At 36.7% G+C, this 21,536-nt stretch overlaps 2 protein-coding genes across 3 annotated transcripts; both read right to left on the minus strand.

Moving 5' to 3' along the window:
- Nucleotides 1–229: 229 nt before the first annotated feature.
- Nucleotides 230–8,227, minus strand: LOC149414916 (uncharacterized). Its single transcript, XM_089643413.1, has 6 exons — nt 8,212–8,227; nt 7,878–8,007; nt 6,886–7,104; nt 3,190–3,599; nt 1,844–2,107; nt 230–369 (listed from the first exon to the last, which is right to left on the minus strand). Exons 2-6 carry the CDS (start codon nt 7,994–7,996, stop codon nt 230–232), a joined length of 1,152 nt encoding a protein of 383 aa, XP_089499539.1. The 5' UTR covers nt 7,997–8,007; nt 8,212–8,227.
- A 4,520-nt stretch (nt 8,228–12,747) lies between these two features.
- LOC149414917 (ubiquitin carboxyl-terminal hydrolase MINDY-3 homolog) lies at nt 12,748–19,441 on the minus strand. 2 transcript variants are annotated; one of them, XM_089643084.1, is made up of 2 exons: nt 19,371–19,441; nt 12,748–19,061 (listed from the first exon to the last, which is right to left on the minus strand). In XM_089643084.1, exon 2 carries the CDS (start codon nt 19,044–19,046, stop codon nt 17,628–17,630), a length of 1,419 nt encoding a protein of 472 aa, XP_089499210.1. In that variant the 5' UTR covers nt 19,047–19,061; nt 19,371–19,441; the 3' UTR covers nt 12,748–17,627. The 2 variants fall into 2 exon arrangements, with proteins under 2 accessions (XP_089499210.1, XP_089499213.1); XM_089643087.1 differs by lacking the exon at nt 19,371–19,441 and adding an exon at nt 19,225–19,308.
- Nucleotides 19,442–21,536: the final 2,095 nt, after the last annotated feature.

Below are 21,536 nucleotides of genomic sequence, written 5' to 3' on the forward strand. Positions count from 1 at the left end.
ATCGACTGAAAATGTGATGTAGATTTTACCATCTTCAAAGTGTATCTCAAAATTTAAAAATTCTTACTAGTTTAAAAAAAATCAACACAAAAATTTATTTGTGACTACTGAAAATTTAGAAAAATTAATTCAAGTTACTCTTTCTACGAATTAAGCAGATGATATGCGACATCCGCGTACGGGATGGCCGCCGACGGATCAGTTTTGAGACAGCCGCGTGTGGGTTGGGTTAATTTTCACGCTCTATCTTCAACACTATCCCCATTACTCTAGCGGAGAGAAGAGGCTGCAATATATCAGGACCGAGTTCTTTGCTCCAGCTGTTCGTCAGGCATTTCTCTGCTATACCGTTGGCGGCCACCTCAGGATCTGAAATACACAAATTTTAACTATAAAATAAGTATAGTCAGCAATTTTTGGAGATATTTTTCACAGACAACAAACACCCATAGAGTCTTTTTGGAAGATATATCTCCCAGCCTAAGACGGTCTCATAAAAGTCATGCTATTTTGATTTTGTACTATGGTGAGATATTTATTTATTTATTTACTAACGGACGAAGTCCAATTAACACATTACATATTACACGAAGTTAACCTTTCCTTATCTGTGGTGTGTATTTACTACACATTGCTTCTAATAACTTTAATAACTCTATAAATATAATAAATTCTGGGTTCAGATTATAGGTATTCCTCCGTTATACATTTATGCACTGAATTAAAAAATAAAATTTTACATAGTTTTCAAATTCAATTAAAAATCAGAAGATTTTTGTTAAAAATCGGAAACAAACACACCAATACAATCAACCGTGTGACACTGCTACGCGAAGAGTGTGCGAGGAAATGACACGCTATTGATGTCCCGCTTTAGTTCGCTATGCGGGAACATGAGAAATCCACACGTCCGCAGTTGTATTTTGATTTAGACCATCGATACCTACGACCGTATAGCTGTGTGTGTGCTAGCCGCCAGCTAGTCGGTCGCGGACCGTCGTTAGATGTGGACCCCTCGCACGTTTTTTTTTAGCATCTGCCGATGGTTTTTTCATGTTTTCAGCAATTAAATTACAATTATTATCACATTTGATATAAAATATAATAAACATAAGCGATTAGCTATGAATATTCATATGTTTCCGACATTAAATAGCTTATTTTGAGATGTGTATTGACTATACAGCACCGGAACGCGTGGATTTTTTAGCACAGTAAGGGAAAGGTTAATACAAGGAGAAATGTTACAATAAAAGATGCTACGACAAAAATAGGACAAAAAAATAGGTTCACGACTTCAGCCATATCAATACAAAATATTACTTGCATATGCTTACAAAAATCATTTAGGTGTACACCAAAAAATTCAAGACTTCAGTAGACAAGTCTGGCCATTGACAATGAGTTGTAATACAAAAGAAGAAGTAAAGAGAGAACAAATGAGTTTTGCAGATTTGATGACAATTTTACATTTTCCCGATGGATAGCAAATGGTTCACATAGCCAAAAATCTTACACAGGTAGTGCCATCAAAATATGAATTCTTCCCTAACTATTTTTTCAGACCCAATGACCCAACCATTCAGAAATTGTGTTGACAAAATTATTTGCTCGGTATGTCAGTGAATCGACTTCGTTATAACAGTCAACAATTATATGAAGACAAGGCTGAACTAAAATACCGTTTTATAATTGCTCTTTATAGCTGTGAACTTGCTTTTGCCGTGATCGTCATAACCACGTTCGACTGTAGCTAGATTTTTATCTACACTAGTGACTCCACCGACTGCAAAGATAAGTATGCAGATCTGTAGTGCGTTACAAATTGTTCATGTATTATTACCTCTGTGGAATTTTTCCAAGTCTGCATTGCATTTATTGAGATTGACCGTTAAAAATATGGCTGCGCTCTTAACCAGTGGATTGTATTCATCGCAGTAATATCTCAGTCCTTGGGCTATGCTGCCTGGAGTGCTCTCGAGGTCTAGGACCACCATAGAGCCGCTGGCTTCCAACTTCTCCCTGTAGTTGGTGTTTAGTTCACCGTGATCATCCATGCTGTGAAAATCCTCAGCATTTAGAATCAAAGGACTCTCTTTTGCAGAACCTAAAATGATAAATAATAACAATAGTAAGGTTAGGTCAAGTTGTGTCGTAGAAATTCACGTGTAACAAAGTCATCAAAATCATCATCATCACAATCTGAAAACTCCCATAAGAAGTCTTTTTGTTAGCGTTCTATGGAAGTTTTTAGATTGTTAACTAGTGGGATGCCGATGGGTCTCTGGTGAACAAGACAATCTAAAAACTCCCATAAGAAGTCTTTTTGTTAGCGTTCTTATGGGAGTTTTTAGATTGTTAACTAGTGGAATGCCGATGGGTCTCTGGAGAATAAGACAATCTAAAAACTCCCATTAGAAGTCTCTTTGTTAGAGTTCTTATGGGAGTTTTTAGATTCTTAACTAGTGGAATGCTGATGGGTCTCTGGAAAATAAGACAATCTAAAAACTCCCATAAGAAGTCTTTTTGTTAGCATTCTTATGGGAGTTTTTAGATTCTTAACTAGTGGAATGCCGATGGGTCTCTGGAGTGTAAGACAATCTAAAAACTCCCATAAGAAGTCTTTTTGTTAGCGTTCTTATGGGAGTTTTTAGATTGTTAACTAGTGGAATGCCGATGGGTCTCTGGAGAATAAGACAATCTAAAAACTCCCATAAGAAGTTTTTTTGTTAGCGTTCTTATGGGAGTTTTTAGATTGTTAACTAGTGGAATGCCGCTGGGTCTCTGGTGAACAAGACAATCTAAAAACTCCCATAAGAACGCTACCAAAAGAAGTATCTTTCAGTCCTAAACATTAAAAATATATATACTAAGAATGTTTTGATCAAACATTTAACAAACAAAAAACACACTTTCCCAACACAAGCTAACCAGAATGGTAATATGAATATACTTAAATTAAAAACTTCATTTGAACAGAGGAACTAAAAATACCTCTCCGCTAAGCTCTATAATTCAATTCCAACAGTAAAAAAAAAATGGATAGCGCAAATAATAAAAAAAAAAATCAAAATCTGGTTTATCTTCACTGACGCTAAATTTTTGATTGGAAAGGATTGAGATTTCTTGGAGAAGATGATTGTGCAGGAAAGGAAGATAACATGCATAATAATTTAAGTTAAAACTTACGCAGATACTTGGATGCAATGCCTCCAACAGCTTTTGCAATCCGACTGGAGGAATCATCGCTACCAGAATGGACCAACAGAAACACAGTTGGCCTTGAATGCGTTTTCACTTCTTCAATTCCAAAATTCAAACGGCTCCACGTAGATGGCAGTTGTCTGGGATAGTCTTTGGCCAAATCCGCCAGAGCCGTGGTCATATTAAAGCCAAAACCATCTGAAGTTGGATGATCAACAGATGTAAAACAGTGGACTATTCCAACAATAATAGCAATAATCGGAACAATTAATATCATCAAGTAATTCAGTAAGTTTGTATTTTTAGGCAGTTTTGGTTTGAAAACTTTCCTGTCAAGAGTTTCTTTCTCTTTTTTAGCTTTTTCTTCTTCTTTTTTCTGACGTTTTTCACGTTTCCTAGAATGAGATATATACATGTAATATTATTAAAATAAATAAAGGCGATATGGACCTACACAACAAAATGGATCTTAACGAGATAAAGATGAAAATTTCACACTTCAAAACATTTTTTATAACTCTGATACTTTATTTTTTTCAAAGCTTATTAAAGACTTGAAAAAAATGCTAAATTAGAGCAAAGGACAAGATGTGTTCTTCTCGCAATGCTTAATTAACTTCTTTATCGCCGATGCAAAATTACCGCCATTCTATTTTCCTAATAATTTACTTTTTTTTTCAAAAATATATTTTTGTAAATCATACTGTTTTAGCAGATAGCTTGTTTATATATTTATAAAAATTGAATACAATCTACCATAAGTAGTTTCCTCAGAAGATCTCGTTGTATTCAGAGAAATGATTTTTGAATAGTAACCTTAAGGGTAAACGTAACGTACATTACAATCTACGCATTCATAGATGTCGTTAATTTAAATACAGACAAACTTGGTTATAACGAGCACGACGGGACCGACTAAATTTGCTACTTATAGCCGTTAATCCTTGTATCCAAAATAGGTTTTTTAAAAGTCGTATGTACCTACCTGCCTACCTCAATTATCAATATATTACGCTATACAAATATTATTATAATTTTATATGTACAGTATATTTTCAAAATACAAGTAAGTATTAATTATTCAAAAATGAAATTGGAAAAATTCACTTTTATTAACCAAATTTATAATCAATAATTGTTTTAAAAAATTGGCTTTCATGCTTCTCAATTTCCTCCTCAAAACAATCAATGCATGTAACTATCACTGTTTCGTTACGACGTTTGTAATTTTTCTGGCATCATCAGCTTTGTTCTGCTCCCACCAACAATAGGGCAGGAACCCAAACTAAGCGCTCGATTTTGTAAATGAAACAGACCCGCACCGAGAAAAAAGTGTAGCAAGTAACAAGAGAATAAAGACCGGAGAGAAAACCTGCCGTTTTAATATCATTATTCGTAGCACATGCTCGTCGATTGTGTGCATTAGTTCATGTGAAAAATAGTGACTTGTGATTAATCGAACGATCTTCCCGAGTGCAGGACCCACTGGACATCAAACCAAAGAATAACGCCTTTCTCTGCCCAAAATTACGGTGAAGCAATTCCAGCGTCATCGCACAATCACTATATACTAACTATCATCACCTGGTTCTAGGCTTCCAAGAATAATATCACTAAATTGTCTATCATATCATCATTAGCTTGTGCGTATCGTACTGCTTGTAAAATCTCACTTGTCATTAATAATATAACTAGCTTGCCGGATTATTATGCTTTTCGGCTGTAGAATTTTACTTGTCGTAATCCAGTAATGCACAACCTACAGCCCAATTCTTGTGGCCCGCACGTCAATTTCACACGGCCCACTTGGCTATAGATAAAAATCTAAATGTTTGGGGTAATTCTTGAACATTTGGCTGAGAATATTTTTTTTATAGCGTTTTGGTTAATTTAATACAGTGCATGTTCTAAACGAAACTAAATTTGAAGAACCGGATTGAATAACACCAAATTCTAAAAAATCAATAGAAACCCTAAATCATGAATTTCGCTGTCAACTCTCCCACTCAACGAAAACAAAAAAAAATCAACTTGTGGGTCGCGGCCTGTTTTAAAAATAGGCAAAGTGGTACTCCTTCTGAAAAAGTTGTGCATTCATAAATTTACCCCATGCAGGGATGTAGGTATTTGTAACTAGGTACCTTCATAAACATATTTACTGGATTTTAAAACAAAATTTACGATGAGTTGTAATACAAAAGACGTAAAAAGGGAAGAAATTGGCATAGCTCAAATAAAGCGCAAAGTGTCATGAAAATATTAATCTGTCCCTAACGGGATGGTGAATTCCCACCAGCCGCCATTGTGCGCTGTGCAGCTAATCGCCGCGCTATACCGCCCCTTTCTTTGTTACTACTTACTTCGAAAATAATTCCTAATTATTCTTTTTTCTTCAGACCCAACGACCCATTCAAGTATTCAGAAATTGTGTTGACAAAATTATTTGCACGTTATATCAGTGAATCGACCTCGTTATAACAGCCAACAATTATATGTAGATAAGCCTGAACCAAAATATCATTTTGTAATTGCTCATTATAGCCGTGAACTCGCTATTGCCGTGCTTGTTTTAACCAAGTTAGACTGTATTTTTTAGGCTGTGTTTTTAGTTATATTATTTGTTTGCACCTGTACATGCGCAATATGAACAGGAATAAAAAGTTTTGTCCGTATACAAACACAATTCTTTCAAGAAAGGCATAAAAATACTGTAGCAGTTATACTTGCAACCCCGGTAATTTGAATGTTGACTCTAATAGTTACTGATGTTACTGGATGTTGAGTTCATCGAGCGCCTTGCTTAAGCGAGAGTGTAGCCGCTCGTATGAAAGGAAAGAGACTAGCGGCATCAGCCGGCAACTGAAGAAGTCAGTGCTCAGCGAACAAGCCACTGATGGGTGAATCTTCAGTCGACACGTAAAAGGAGTTATCTAGTTTCTTTATACAGGTTATCTTAATACTAGTTATAATTACTCTGACTGTGATAATTACATGACACGACTATTTATTGTAAGGTCAGTACTTCACGTTAATAATGTCACATGTCACGAAGTAAGTTGCAATTTATCCAACTTACAAGGATTCTTGGAATCTTGTTCACACCCTGAGGTAAATTAATTTAATAAAATATAGAGTCTGGGTTATGAAGTGTATGGGTTTTGTTTTAAAAAACACGAGTATGTTTCACTTGCTAATAAAAGCTAAAATTGTCATCATCTTTTATTTAATTCCCCACAGAGGCATAGTAAAATAAGATGAGAACAGGTGAAAATGTTACAATACAATATTGTATTTGAATGCCTTTGTGATTCAATCTAACATTATGAAACCAGAAATTTTAATAGAATTAGATTGCCGCATATAAGAAAAACAGAATCACAGACTTTCTTAATGTAAAAAGGAATTGTTAAAGACATACGACAAAATGCCTGAAAGTCTGAAAAATGAATGTATTTAAAAAATAATTGTTTAGCTTAATTGGTAGGGCAGATGACCAGAAATCAGAAGGCTGTGGGTTCAATTCCCGTCGGCACCATTTCTTTTAACCCGGGAGATTTTTTCAATTTGTATTTCAGGCAAATAATGATTGCTTATAATTAATATAGATTACATTGTATTGCACAGTCCCTGCATTTAGCCTGGAACAAAACCATTATTATAATTATCATACTTCTTTCTTACTTTTGTTTTCTTTGATCAGTTTCATCAGTGCCATCTGATTCAGTTTCATCAATGCCGTCTGATTCAGTTTCATCAATGCCGTCTGATTCTCTTTCATAACTGGTAACATTATCTGGAAGCTTTGGATGTATTGATTTCGTTATTGGAATTGATTCCACAGTCACACGCAAGGCTTGTGATTCTGCAGTAAAAGAAATTTTATCATCAGACTTGGAAGACCTGGAAAGAAAAATCAAAATAAATAGTTTATGTTTTGATATCATTGAGGAAGAAGATAATACTAATAAATCTAAATGAATCATGAGACAGAACAAGACACAGAAAGTAAGTGAGAGGGAACGGAACAATGTCCAATTCTCAATCAAATAAGTGAGGAAAACAACACAAATACATATTGTGTGTATATAAATAAAAACACTAGGTACTCATTCATTCGTATTTAGGGCGTGATCGTATGTATGGGTCACTATATACACTTTTTTTACTAATTGTCGCAGTAAAGACTACGTTATCATCAATAATCAAGCAAACTGTGTATTTGAATGTACTTATTTTTATACATAAAATTAACTTAGGGATGATGTCTAAGGAACTGAAAAGAAAAATAAATTACAATAACGAGATACACGGACACGGGACGAGAAATTCTAAGCAAATTAGATTGCCAACAAGAAAAAAAACAAGCACCCAAAAATCTCTGATGTACCAGGCCGTTCAACTCTATAACAAAATCCCGAAGGAAATTGCTGTGATAGAAAATATTAATAAGTTCAAAAATGAATTAAGAAAATATGTCTATCTCAATTATTAATGTTTCTTTTTTTTGTGACTTTAGTGAAATATTTAAAGAAAGATTATGTTTGCCAAACAATGTACATGTTTATATGTTTATAAAACTATTAGCACACACGAAGATGTGAGCTAACTTAAGATTAATAAATAAATAAATAATAAGTACATAATATTTGCACTTGAATGGATAAAATACATACGAAGCTCCTGGAGATCGATTTTTAAACTTGGCCATGATAGTTTTTTCTAATTCAGCAAGATAATTCGAATCACTTTCCTCGCGGAGACTTCTTCGGCCCTTGATATCTTTGTAGTCCATTCAGTTTTAACCTAAAAAAAATGACAGCTCTGTTTACATTTCGTTCACAATTCACTGTTTTCACAACAAAATTTAGACTTCAAATTATTAATTTTTAACCTGTATACATGGATCTATTGAGTACAAAACATAATATATGGCATAAATGAACCAAATGATCATTTATTAGAACCAAATAAGATAATGAGAACTGACATAGATAATAAACCACTCACTGAGATTTATATATACGCACAACAAGCAAGCACATAAATATACCACCATAAATATACCACTGACCACTCGCAACTCGCAACCCGATTATCTTGAACTCCTTATACATAGATAAAATATTTCTTGAAATCCGAGACACGTAGTAAAAAAGATAGTTAGTTTGATCTTATTTTATTAAGTTCGATGTGACCAGTCAAAACTTTTTCACGAAATGTTCAGTTTATAGTACCTACGACAAATAATACTACTTTGACAGATGAGGGAAAATAAAAGCTTCACGCAGAAAAGTAGTTTTATTTTAAAGTCTGCTAAAAATGTTGGTTGAAATACTTAGATTTTTTAACTCGAATGATTAATTAAAGTCAGAAATAACTACTTATTAATAATTTAAGGCTGGTAAGCAAGTATTGGTGGGGGATTTACGGAATTGTGGATTTTATGACAGGCGTCCAACCTAATCGACTGCGAAAATTGTTGACTCAAATGAACTTTTCCAAGGTACTGGAACCTTTTTAAAGTTACTTCCTGAGTAGTGATGGACGATGGTTTCAGACACAAAAATCGAGAGGAAATGTGACAAGCTCCCTCAAGTGCGATCTCGCCGAGAGTGTAGAACGGGCATTATAACACTTGCATTTTTGTTCGTTCTTTGTGTTTTAGGCCTCAGCACAGGTAAGCCACCCACTGAGGCCAATATTACTGGATAACTATGAAATGTAAAATATTGTACCAACATATACAAAAAAATAAATAAATTTATTTATTTGCCCAGCATAGTACTTTTTTCTAGATTATTATTTGCCATGAAGTGATGAATCATTTAAATTTACTGAATTTAAAGTTAATGTTCTTTATACAAATAGAACAGCGTCATATGCGCCTCACAATTTTTACCTCATATGGGTGTTTAAAATTTTACCTGGCTATTATAGACTAGGCTAGGCCTTGTATTTTTCTCTGTAGGGAAAAATTGGTTATCTAAAAACCTCTTCATAGTACACATACCTACATACAACAAATTATTAACCTATCGCCTTGCACCGAAGTGGGAGGGATGGATTCATATGTCTGTCACTCCTGGACACACTGAACCCCAGATTCCTACCGACCCCTCATACCTTTTCTCTCTCTCTCTCCTTGAAAAGACTCTACACACAGCTTCCCCAAAGATGACAGGCCCTGAGGGAAATTATTTTCCGTCGGCCGGCCCTGTGCGGGCACAATTGGAGCAGTCCGCTCGGGGCGCAAACTTGCCAAAGCGCTGATAATACCTAACTCCTACCAGAGTGCCCTTGGGGTTTATACAGGGTTTTCCAATAAGAGGTGTTATTTTGAATAGCTCGCTATTTCGGTAGATGTTACTTTTGAAGCTGTCATTTTTTGACATTTGACAAGTAGAAACTACGTCATTAATAAAAATGGAACGATATACGCTTCAACAACGCATTGAAATTATTAAAATTCACTTGAGTGAATCAAATGCAAATCATCTTGAGTGATGAGGCCCATTTCCACCTCGGTGGCTTCGTCAACAAGCAAAATTGTCGCATCTGGGGCTCGGAAAACCCAGGAGTTATTGTTGAAAAGCCTCTCTATCCTCAACGTGTGACTGTTTGGTGCGGTTTATGGTCCGGCGGAGTCATTGGACCTTACTTTTTCGAAAATGAGGCTGGAGCAACAGTTACGGTGAATGGGTTGCGCTATCGAGAGATGATTAATGATTTTTTATGGCCGGAATTGATCTGGACAACGTTTACTTTCAACAAGACGGCGCTACGTGCCACAAAAGCAACGAAACCATTGATCTTTTACGGTTGAATATCAAAATAACACCTCTTATTGGAAAACCCTGTACTAGCACCATGCAATATTTTTCAAAAACCAAAACTGACTTAGAATAGGAATTTAAAGGGGACCTTTCAATTGTCAAAAAAACAAAATGGTCATTTCATGACAACATTTAAATTTCTATGAAAAACCCCATCCTATGTAAAATAACACATTCCTGTGGAATGTATTGCGATATTCTGATGAGTTTTAATGTGCACAAGTCGGGAGGCAAAATATGATTGTTGACTATTTTATTCAATAAAATGCGAACCCTGCTCGTGCCAAAACAGGTTGTCACATGGTTGCGTCCTGGCCATCCAAATGGTACGCACACTTGGCTTTGGGGCAGGTCTATTTATTCTGATGTCGGCGCATAATAGCGATGGGTCATGACTCATTTTATTAAGAGCTGGAGACACGGTACCAGCTCAAAGAGTCGCACAGCACAATTGAATAGGTGCTGTGAGCTCAGAAGCAATGTGAAAACTGTGCTCAACCGATATAGCTCCCAGCTCCAGCAGAAGCGTATGAATGATCATACGTCTCTTGGTACCAGTACGTCACCTCGTACCACGAGAAAAATAAGATGCTAGGTTTTTAATGATAAACTAATGTTTATAAGACAAGGTTTTTTATGCATAACACAAAGAATAACAAATTATTATAAGCAATAATTAGTCGCCTGAAATATCCAAACAAATTGAAAATATCTCCCCAGTAAATAAAATAAATGCCACCCTTTGTGCTACGCATAAAAAACCTTTATCATTGAAAAAATGATAATATTTGACAAGTCAAAATATTTTACCAACAAATGTAGATATAATATGTCTCGACGCCATCTAGTGGGAAATTTAGCACTAACAAAGTCTTTCCTACAAAAATAAAGTTTTTTGTTTACAGGTGAAAAAATATAATAAGCAGTAATTGTTGATGGAGGTACTAGTACATATTGAATTATTTGGCGTGTTGGGAATAAGCCGATGTAGTTCAGCGATCCAGAGCACCTGACCGGACATCAGAAGGTACGGGTTCAATTCCCGTCGGCGGTATTGTCGGACTGTCAGACGCCGTTCAATACTTGGATAATTTTAATGGTGTTATTTTTCTAAAATATCTCCTGATGAAAATGAGTAACCATGCAATTTAGCCGTGTTATGGTTTATCGGGAGTTATACGAATGTTTCATCAAAAGGAGCTAGCTCATTTATGAACTACTCATCACTAGTTCATAAGATCCATTTTCTAGTTTAGATCCATATATTATTGCATCGTGCATTTGTGCAAAAATGCTAAATCTTAAAAGAGTGCAACTTAGGAGGTATTGGAACATACCTGGACACACTAACCCTTTTCCCTCATCCCTGTGTACGTGGATTGCTGACTTTTTAAAGGATAGGTCGATTCAGGCGGTTGCTGACGGTTTCACCTCTTCCTCGCACTCCATAAATGCTGGCGTCCCACAGGGATCGGTTCTGTCTCCGACTTTGTTTTTGTTGCACATCAATGACCTTTTGACATGTGCACCGATTCATTGTTACGCGGATGACAGTACAGTTCATGATAGCTTTTTGTTCGACAAGCCCCCAAAGGGCACACAAACTCCAACAGCTCGGAGGGCTTTGAAGCAGAGAATGGACGGTTATCTCGAGAGTATTTCCTCCTGGGGTAAAAATAATCTCGTCGAATTTAATGTTTCAAAGACTGTTTGAAATTTTTTTTTTTTTCCTGTCTGATTACGTCTAAAAGGCATCCAAAAGCCAGAGTAAAGTTGGCCTCTCAGAAGCTGGGCGTACTGTACAGGGCCCGCAGATACTTTAATAATAAACAACTGCTGACCCTGTACAAATCGCAAGTGCGCCCTACTGTCGAATTTGGCAGCCCTCTCTGGTCCGGAGCCCCTAAATACCTGAAAAAAACCCTTGACTCTGTGCAAAAACGGGCGGTCCGTTTGATAGATTCCCCAATCTTAACAAACGGACTGCAATCTTTAGAGCACAGGCGTCAGGTAGGTATGCTGTCCTTGTTCTATCGGTATTACAATGGAAGATGCTCTGAGGAACTAGCGTCATTGATCCCTTCGGCACCGGTGCGTAGTCGGAATACACGCCAAACGCGCGCCCAACATTTGTACACAGTTGACATTTGTCACATGAGAACGGGTCGCTTCTACGATTCGTTCTTAAGTTCAACAGCTCGGCTGTGGAACGAACTGCCGGCCTCTGTGTTTCCTCCCTCCTACAACATGGGACTCTTCAAGACCCATGTTCACTCCTTCCTCTCCACAAAAAGACCCTCCACACAGCATCCCCAAAGATGACATAGACCCTGAGGGAAATTATTTTCTTCAGGGCCTCCTGTGTGGAGTTAATATAAAAAAAATTTCCAGAATTTCTTTCTTAAAAAGACCTCCACAGAGCATCCCCAAAGATAACGAGGCCCTGAGGGGAATATTTTCTTCAGGGCCTCCTGTGTGGAGCTTTATTACATTACCTTACACAGTAGGCACTGAGGAAAATAATTTCCCTCACGGCCTATGTCATTTTTGGGGTGCTGTGAGGTTGGTTTTTTTATGCGCTCACATACACCTTGCGCACGCTGAAAACGGAGTAAATTTGAAAAATAATTATAAAGGTTATATGGTGATAATTTTTTTTAATTGTTGATTCCACATTTTTTATTAACTTTTCAACTAACAAAAAAAAAAAAAAAAATTCTTTTAATATTAACATTATTTTGTTACGGGTTAAAATTAAATGGACTACTGATGAAAACCGTTATCAGCATCATAACTTCACCAAAAATTATGCAATCTGCAAAAATAAAAAAGAATCCTGTTAAATAATGTAGTAGTACGAGAGGTTTTCTTAATTTATTTTAAAAAACAACAGTAAAAAATACCCTCGTCAAACGGTTAAATTGGAGTTAATGTAAATAAAAAATTCGCAGTTCACAAACGATATGGAATTTGAAAATAAAAAAACAGTATTTAAGTGAAGATTTCGTATTTTAATTTTTAATCACAGCAAGCTGGGGTCTGTATCTGATTTGCAGAATTTCACTGGGAAAAGTAGTCTGTATGTATTATAGATTTTTCATACATCGGATCATGTAAACATATATGCAACAACATCTAACATAATATATGCACAAAAACCAAGAGTACAAACAAAATAAGCATTACTAAAGTTACAGTAAACTGGTCATAGATGATAGAAACAGGGGGATATTTTATATGGAAGCGTGCAGACTGTCGCCGAGCTATTGGTGTGTAGGAAGAAATAACGGCAGAGCACTGACGTGCATTTTTGCCAAAGTTTGTGCATTGCTTTTTTGTCGTGTCCCCATTGATGTATTATAATTAGTCGAGACATGAAGTGAAAAAACAGGTTCAACTTTCGTTCGATTTGGTCTTCAATGAGCCTGCCGACTGCTCGCTGACTGATAGGAAATTTAAAAATCCGGTCTACGCGTAGTACGCACCGATTGTCGCTAGTGGAACTTGTTTAGACAAGATATTAGTACATAACAGCGCATCTAATTGTATAGTTCTACGCACGTCCCCCGATTTAATTATAGTTATCTTAATATATAAAAATCACACGTCACTGCGTTCGTACGTGCTAATCTCCGAAACCGCAAAACAATTTCAATGAAATGTTGTGAAGATGTATGTTTGGTTCTAGCTTGAAATAAAGGACAGCTTTGGACCCGATAGGTGATCAGTAGTCGAGATCTAAGATTCAGTTTTTTCATCCTAAAATACATACAACCACAAATTTTAACTTCCCTACATAGAAGGCTGTCTGTGGCAGGACAACTTCTGCCCGGGCCTACTAGTGTATTATAGAATATTAGTGGATCCCCCAATGCTTTGCTATTGCTGATGTCTATTTTCGGGCATCTCTGACTTTTTCCACCTTTCACTACTGTATACCACAATGTTACTGTTAAAAAACTACATTACATTGACTATATTTTATATTAGAACAAACTTTGAGATTTTCAGAGATACTGGTCAATTGGAAAGTTATATTTTTAATCAATTATTTAGATAAAACAAGGTAGTGTGTTTTTAGCATGTCCGATTTCTACATTCAATTAAACAATTTTTTGTAATTAATTTTAGGTGTTAACAGTGTCTTCAACAGGTTTAGTGACAATCACTCCCATGGGCAGACCAATCATATGAAATTTTAATGGTAACAAAAAATAACAGAATGGAGAACATGTACAAACTTTAGCAAAAATGCCCATTTGGCATATAATTGATTTTGGCGACATGCGTTGTTATATCATATTAATTATGGTTCACGACCCATCCTCTTTGTTTCTATTATCTATGGTCTATAGATAACCCAGCTTATATCGAGGAACTTTAGAGTTAGTTTTAAATTTTGATACAAAGTAAAATTGTAAATAATTTGAAGGTTTTTCTGTTACAGTAAAATTCAATGACTGATGATAATCATATTGTTACATAATTACCTATTGTCACTGGTTCACAAATTGGTTATCTATGTGTGCATTATTCTTAATACATAATTGCGTTAGTAATGCGGAAGTTTTCTGATCAAATTATATTTCATTATTAAATGCTTGTAGGGAGCGTTATTTTTTTTCTTTCAAATAATGCTTAGACATCCAAATTAATAGACAAGACAATCAGCGAAGTGTGCAGGAGTGACGACGTGACTGTCCCACTTTCGGTGATTTGTTAATAGATGAATCTGACAGTATACAGGCGACTCGCATTATAATATCACCATTCAGTACTTAAAAATAAAATTTGTTTATGAATTGTTAGTCCTTTTTACAATGGCGTGCAAGTTTGGGTTTTTTTTCAAAATTCGCGATTCATTTAAGATCAGATCTTGCAATTTTTTTTCTTCCTGGTGCCAAAAATACGGTCACATGGTTTGCCTCCAACTCGTCGAAATGATACCCAGATTTCAAGTTGGGCAATTCTATCAATTTGCATGTCTACAAGATAATGATTTATAATTATAATTAATTTTAATATTGTGTATGAATTTCTGTTACATGGTGCTCGGAAAGTAAAAAGCAAAAATTTGAAATTATTGTGCACTTATCGGTTATAAAATAGTTAGTTTTTGAATTTCAGCTACAAGTTAATTCCATTGCAATAATACAATTAAAAAATTTAGTATTTCACCGGTGGTGAAACCAGATTGGTCGTAAATAAACAATGTTCACAAAAAGGTCCCATTATAATGTTTTTAAACAGTGTGTAAGGTATGTGATAAGAATGACTCTATATTACTAAAATGGTTTGCCAAACCAAACAAACTAGTGAAATATAAGACGAATTGTTTCACATGTAACATTGACACAGGGGCATCCACGGCGGTTGAAATAACATTCAAAATGTATCATCCAATGTAAATTACCGTTAAATGCCGTTTCTAAGTCAGTTTCAGCTTTTGAACAAATCGTGATCAGTAAAAGAAGACAAGTATCATGTTGTTAAGCTTGTCAGTTTATTACAATTTGATAGAAAACTGAAACGCACCTAAAATCGACATTTAACAGAAAGCTTTCAACAGAACGGCCATTTGATGACTCCGTCACACGTGAATTTCTGCGAAACAACTGGGCCTAAATGTTTCAAATTATTTTGTTCAAAAAGATTTGATTGCAATGTTAATAAAAATTGTAGGGTTTTTGAATTTAATTCTGAAATTGAAATTCTAACGTAGTTCTGCAAAGAAGCTAGATAAACAATAATAATTGCAGCTATGCTTACATTGTTTCAGGAAAATTAGTTGGAATACAAAATAAGGATTCTGAGGCAAACCTGACAATAGTGCTCTTGAAAAAAACCAAAGACAATATTACAGTAAAACTATGCCCCTGAATAAGCTAAATCAATTATAAGAAAGAAATATGAGGAAAGAACATAATCTACCTACTAAAGTCTGAAAACAATGTTTAGTATATTCATGTTAATGATCTGTGAACAATTAATTAATAAAACATACATTTTACTTGTCGGCTTTGCTTTTCATTGTGATTTTAATTATTGAAAGACTATTCCGTCTTGGTCACAACCTAATCTTTTTACTTTCTCTCTTTTTCTATTTCATAATATAATATTATATAATCTACACAACATGCAGTTTGCAAACCAAGTGTACCAAGTGTATGTTAAACCATGTTTTTACTGATGGCATGAAAGGGGTCTGTAAAACAAACAATTTTTGCTGTTGTCGCCAAAAGGTTATGCAAATCTTTTACTAGGGACACAAAAAGAGTTTGTAAAACCAACAATGTTTTGCAAAACTAATTATCTTTTATCAAAGGGAACAAGGGTCTGCAAAAACCAACAATGTTTTGCTGTTGTAGCCAAAAGGGTCTGTAAAACCAACAATGTTTTACTGTTGTCGCCAAAACGGTCTGCAAAACCAATTATCTTTTACAAGGGGCACAAAAAAGGGTCTGTAAAACCAACAATGTCTTGCTGTTGTCACCAAAAGGGTCTGCAAAACCGATAACATTTTACTAGGGGCACAAAAAGGTTCTGTAAAACCAAGATTGTTCTTACCAGAATGCACAAAAGGTCTGTAAAACCAATAATGTTTTTACTTGTTTTCTTGTAATGATGCCAAGCGTCTACAAAGTAATGTCTACTTTATTTGGTCATATAAGAAAATTGCAGTTACTACAAAGTTGGCTGTAAAAACATATAATTGTCATGAAATATGCACCTGAATTTAAGTCAATAGAATTTAGCGTCTGCCAACACAATTATAGCTTATAATTCATAAAAAACAATAAATCAATACTCTTCGTTTTATTTCCTACACTCTTGTCAGTCTCATACCAATCTCTTTACAACCGCCTGCGCCCGATTACACAATCATTTGGGCTGCGGCAAATATTTTACACGTGGCAACACTCAACGCTACTTTCTATGGAAGCTAACTATTTAAAAACAGAACCATTAAGAAAACAAAATAGGGGGGAATCTAATTTTATGTAATAAAATAAAAATGGAAGAAATTTAAATATTTTAAAAATATTAAAGATAAAAAGAAAATGGGGTAAAAAACAACATTATTGACAATTGCAGCTTATATTTATACAATATTATTAATTAAAATTTTCCTCACTTGTAGTAATATAATTTCATTTCTAGGGCGAAACTAACAAATAATAATAAAGGTACGTTTTCACTCGAATGGATAACACATAAATGATGCAGTTTTTGGTTACATTTTGCCACTCTAGGTACCACTGTTAGATGCCACACATTTTGCACTTTTGCACTCGCTTTCATCACACAAATTTGGAATACCAATAATGGGTAAAATTAAATTTACAGAATAAAAATATTTTAATTACTCGCCTTCACCGAGTAGTTGTCTCCGAGGATTCTTATATACAGCGATACGGTCCGACGATTCACAACGACAAATGCCTCGCAGCTACTTGTAAAAATATATTTACGCGATACGGATGACAATATCGATATTCCGCTGGATACGATAAGGCATCGAAACTACAAACACCGAGGGTTACGTTCCAACTGGTTCCGGATAAACAAGCGGCCGCGGGGGCGCCTCGGTCAGTTCAGGGAGGGGGGCTTGCCGCCCATCCAGCTGACCTCCAGCCCCGCCCACTTGGTCTGCAGGCACGTCAACATGGGGTCTTCGCACGAGGCCCGCAGGTCCCCCTCCAGCCTAACTGCATTCCCACTGCGGTAGGCCACCACCCCTCCGATGTTGGACCGCGCTAGCCCGTTGTAGTGAAACAGGTTGAACGTGTCTGGTGTAGACCGGATCTGCCCCGAGAAGAACTCGTCCATGAAGGCGTTCAGCAGGATTATGCCCAGGTTCTCAGAGTCCAGCTTTTTCCTCATTATGTCCACGTACTCCGGGTCGCTGACCAGGTCCACGGCGCACAGCAAGTCTTGCAGTAGCACGCTCTGAATGAAGTTGTTACCATCCGGATCAAACGAGCGGAATATCCGTCGGGCCGATTCCGCCGCTGTCTCCGGAGAGACCAGCTTCTTTTCAAAGCTGAAGAGAACTGTGAGATGGGTCTCCGAACCCATCACCCACACGGGATGCTTGGGGTTCTTATAAAAGGAGCCCACCGTGCAGTACTGCATGTGCTCCATGACGGTGATGAAGCCCACGTCAGGCTGGCGGTCGATCCCGCTAAGACGTAGTCCCCCCACGTGCTGGTCGTGATCCCATACGTGTCCCACTGCGCGCCCCGTTAGCATGAGGTTGATGAGCCCTTGCGAGCCGTACCCATAGGTGCCGTGGATCAGCGGATCGGACAAGTCCGACAGTTCACATTTCACATTCTCCACCCCCTTGGAAAGGATCACCGAATACAACAGGAGAAGCACTCCGTACTGATCCGTCAGAACTCGGAAATTTCTGCTGTAGAATCGTTCCACGTCATGAATTCCTCCCGCAAAGTCTTCTATAGAGAGTCTCTCGTGGAAGGAGTCGGAATGTAGAAGGTTGGGCTCCGGAGAGCCGCAGGGTAAGTGCTCCGGGCTCTCCGCCGCCTCCGGGTCCGAGGAGCAGCCCTCTTCGCTGGGATGCGCGCGACTGCCGCTCAGCACTGCCAGTTTAAAGTTCTGCACGTTGCACTGCGATAGAACATTACAAATGGCGCGTACCAGGAGCGAGTTGCACTTTTCGGGGGTCAGGTCTTGGAAGCAGTGTCCGGGGGTCTCGGCGAGCAGGATCTTGAGTAGGAAGGCTTGCACGGGCGCGATGGCGGCGCAGGGTCCACCCTCGTCCTGCACCAGCGCGCTGGGCTCGGCGCGGCTGAAGCGGAAGCCTTGTGACCACCGCCGGAACACGTCCTCCTTGATATTGTCACCCCACAGCAGGCGCCGCACACCCGGGATGTCTCCCTCGCTGTGCCCGATGTCGGTGTCGCACATGGCCTCGCTGGCCGTCTTCTTGCCCTCTCTTACGCTAGAAGTTGTACCGGTTTGGATTGTTGTCGGACTTATAGGCATATCTCCGACACTTATCTGAAAACGTCCTTCAATATTAGCCAAAAAACACAAAACATTAATCAAATTACTGTAAAAGTATTTGCATTGGAGCGTGACTCGGGGATAATGCTTCTAAACGTCGAATCGCATGTTTAAATGGAACATTAAAACGAGAGAATGAATATAATGGAAACCCAACCTTTCATTTATTGGAAAACAATGTAAAGCGTATCATACGTATGCGACAGTACCGATTTGAACCAATCCTTGAGACGAAAGGAAGAACAACTAAAGTAACATTTTCATATTGTTTATTCACGATTATCGTGTAAATATTTAACTTACATTACAAAAATACGCTCACAAAAACGTCACCGAGCACGAAAAAGGAGGCGCCATTCTTATTTACCCCCCCCTTCACAGACTCAGTGATGCCACAACACATTCTAAATCAAATATACAATAAAAAGAGTGCCTGCTCATTGCGGTTGTTGTAATTTGTTGCAACTAATATAATACATTATTTAATAAAATTTATAATACATAATTAACTCCACACAGCAGGCCCCAGGGAAATAAAGTCAGATAAGTTTGTGAGCATGTTATTAATTTTTATGAAACGTATTTTTGAAATAGCCTACTTTCATATTATTTTTATGGCAACATGTTATTTTAGTAAATCCATAGAAACATTCTGTACTTCTTAACTACTGTATGAGTTGTCTTTTACAGGGTTACCAACTTGTTATGAATTCCCCAAATTGCGGGAAATTTCTAAGTATTGAAACTGATTGTGTATTTTGAGGGGAGAACCTTTTTGAGGGAAAATGCGGGGATTCTACAATATGAAAATTGATGTAATATCGATTGAAAGAGCATTTTGTCTCGACCATCTAACCATGTTGAAAAATAATACTTACAATTAAAAATGAGAATGTAATAATGATAATAATAATGTAATAATGATGATGATGAGTTCTCGGTTTTTCTATCAAAGGCAGATAAATCAACCAGGAGATGCCTTCCCTCTGATGAGCAAACCATTCACTAATTCGTACGTCATCTCGCGTATAGACTATTGTAATAGTACGTATGCTGGCCTACCTCAGAAACAATTCAATGTAATCCAGCCAGTCGATGTCTTGAAAGAATAAAATTCTAGATCTGCGTAATGACTTTCAAAACACTGCAAGGAATGGCGCCAGCATATATATCTTAATTATGTGTTGGACAAAACTTAAGAGATAGACAGCTTACTCTGACTTTCTAATTCAAATCGAGACGTTTTATGTGATTACTCCTTTTGTGTAACTGGCCCGGTCATTCAGGGCCAGCCCTGGGCCAAAGGCGCCTGGCGCAAGAACAATTTTGGCAACCATTGTCAAAGTCAGTAGACGCCTAGGTAGGTGATCACTGTAATTAGTAATATTCGGATGATTTGTACTTTTGTGTAGCGCTGTTTTTATGAAAAATAATTAAATAAATTAATTTGGAATAAACTCCCCTCAGCTTTCACTAATATCCAATTTGGCTGAATTTAAACGGGCTTTAAAAACAATATAATTTTTAAATCCTACTAATCATAAATCTCATTTTCCTCAACCTTCCGGTATTTTTTGGTTTCGGTTTCCTCCTTATTATACTTTTTATGTTCAGTGTCTATTCAGAGTGTTCTTATTTCCAAACATAAACTGCCTCCTGTTTTATATTATATATATATGTTTTAATGTACTTGGTTTATCAAAAGCCCTGATAATCTTAGTTATTTTTTCTCTTAGAATATGCCTCTATTAGAATACACACATACACACATGTTTGAATTATGAAGAATGTTGTCAGTGTCCCTACATTGAGCGCACTGCTCAGATGAAGTGCCTCGACCTCACCATTGATCCATACCTCAAATGGAATCTTCACACTCAAATAATTGCAAACAATATAAGAAAAACCATGCACTTCTTCAGAACGATACGAAACTTCCTCAACTCACAACACTTGAATATGTTTTATTTTGCACTCTGTCAATCTATTATTCAGTATGGTATCATAGCATGGCGAGGTGGAACTTCATCTGCACTAGACCCAATCATAAAGGCACATAAAACTATTATAAAAATATTTATTAGGCTTCCTCTAATTACTGACTCGAACTTAATCTTTAATATTATGAATGTGTTTGATGTTCGGCAGATATACGCAAAAACAATACTCACTCACCTATACACAAATATACATACATACTACGAAAAAAGATCTAATACTCGCTGTACTCGAAGCAATAACAAAGACTTACTTCAAATTCCTGTAACGCACACTACTTTTGGTCAACGAAACTTTAGATATCTTGCGACAGTTGCGACAGTTGCGACAAGACTATACAACATTTTTCCCGATAAAATAAAAACATGTCATTCACAAAAAAATTTCAAGGATAGCGTAAAAATTTGGATCAAAAGTAATGATAGGGCTTTTACCGGTGCACTCATCCAAATTCGCAGTTATTGATGCAAC

This window comes from Hesperophylax consimilis, chromosome 19 (genome assembly GCF_061612785.1).
Source record: "Hesperophylax consimilis isolate HC1 chromosome 19, BYU_Hcon_1.0, whole genome shotgun sequence".
NCBI classification, from domain to species: domain Eukaryota; kingdom Metazoa; phylum Arthropoda; class Insecta; order Trichoptera; family Limnephilidae; genus Hesperophylax; species Hesperophylax consimilis.

Coding starts and splice junctions, on each gene's coding strand:
- LOC149414916 (XM_089643413.1), bottom strand. CDS start 7,996: ATGGACTACAAAGATATCAAGGGCCGAAGAAGTCTCCGCGAGGAAAGT. Junction 3,600..6,885: donor ACTGATCAAAGAAAACAAAA/GTAAGAAAGAAG, acceptor ATCTCATTCTAG/GAAACGTGAAAAACGTCAGA. Junction 370..1,843: donor CTTGGAAAAATTCCACAGAG/GTAATAATACAT, acceptor TGTGTATTTCAG/ATCCTGAGGTGGCCGCCAAC.
- LOC149414917 (XM_089643084.1), bottom strand. CDS start 19,046: ATGCCTATAAGTCCGACAACAATCCAAACCGGTACAACTTCTAGCGTA.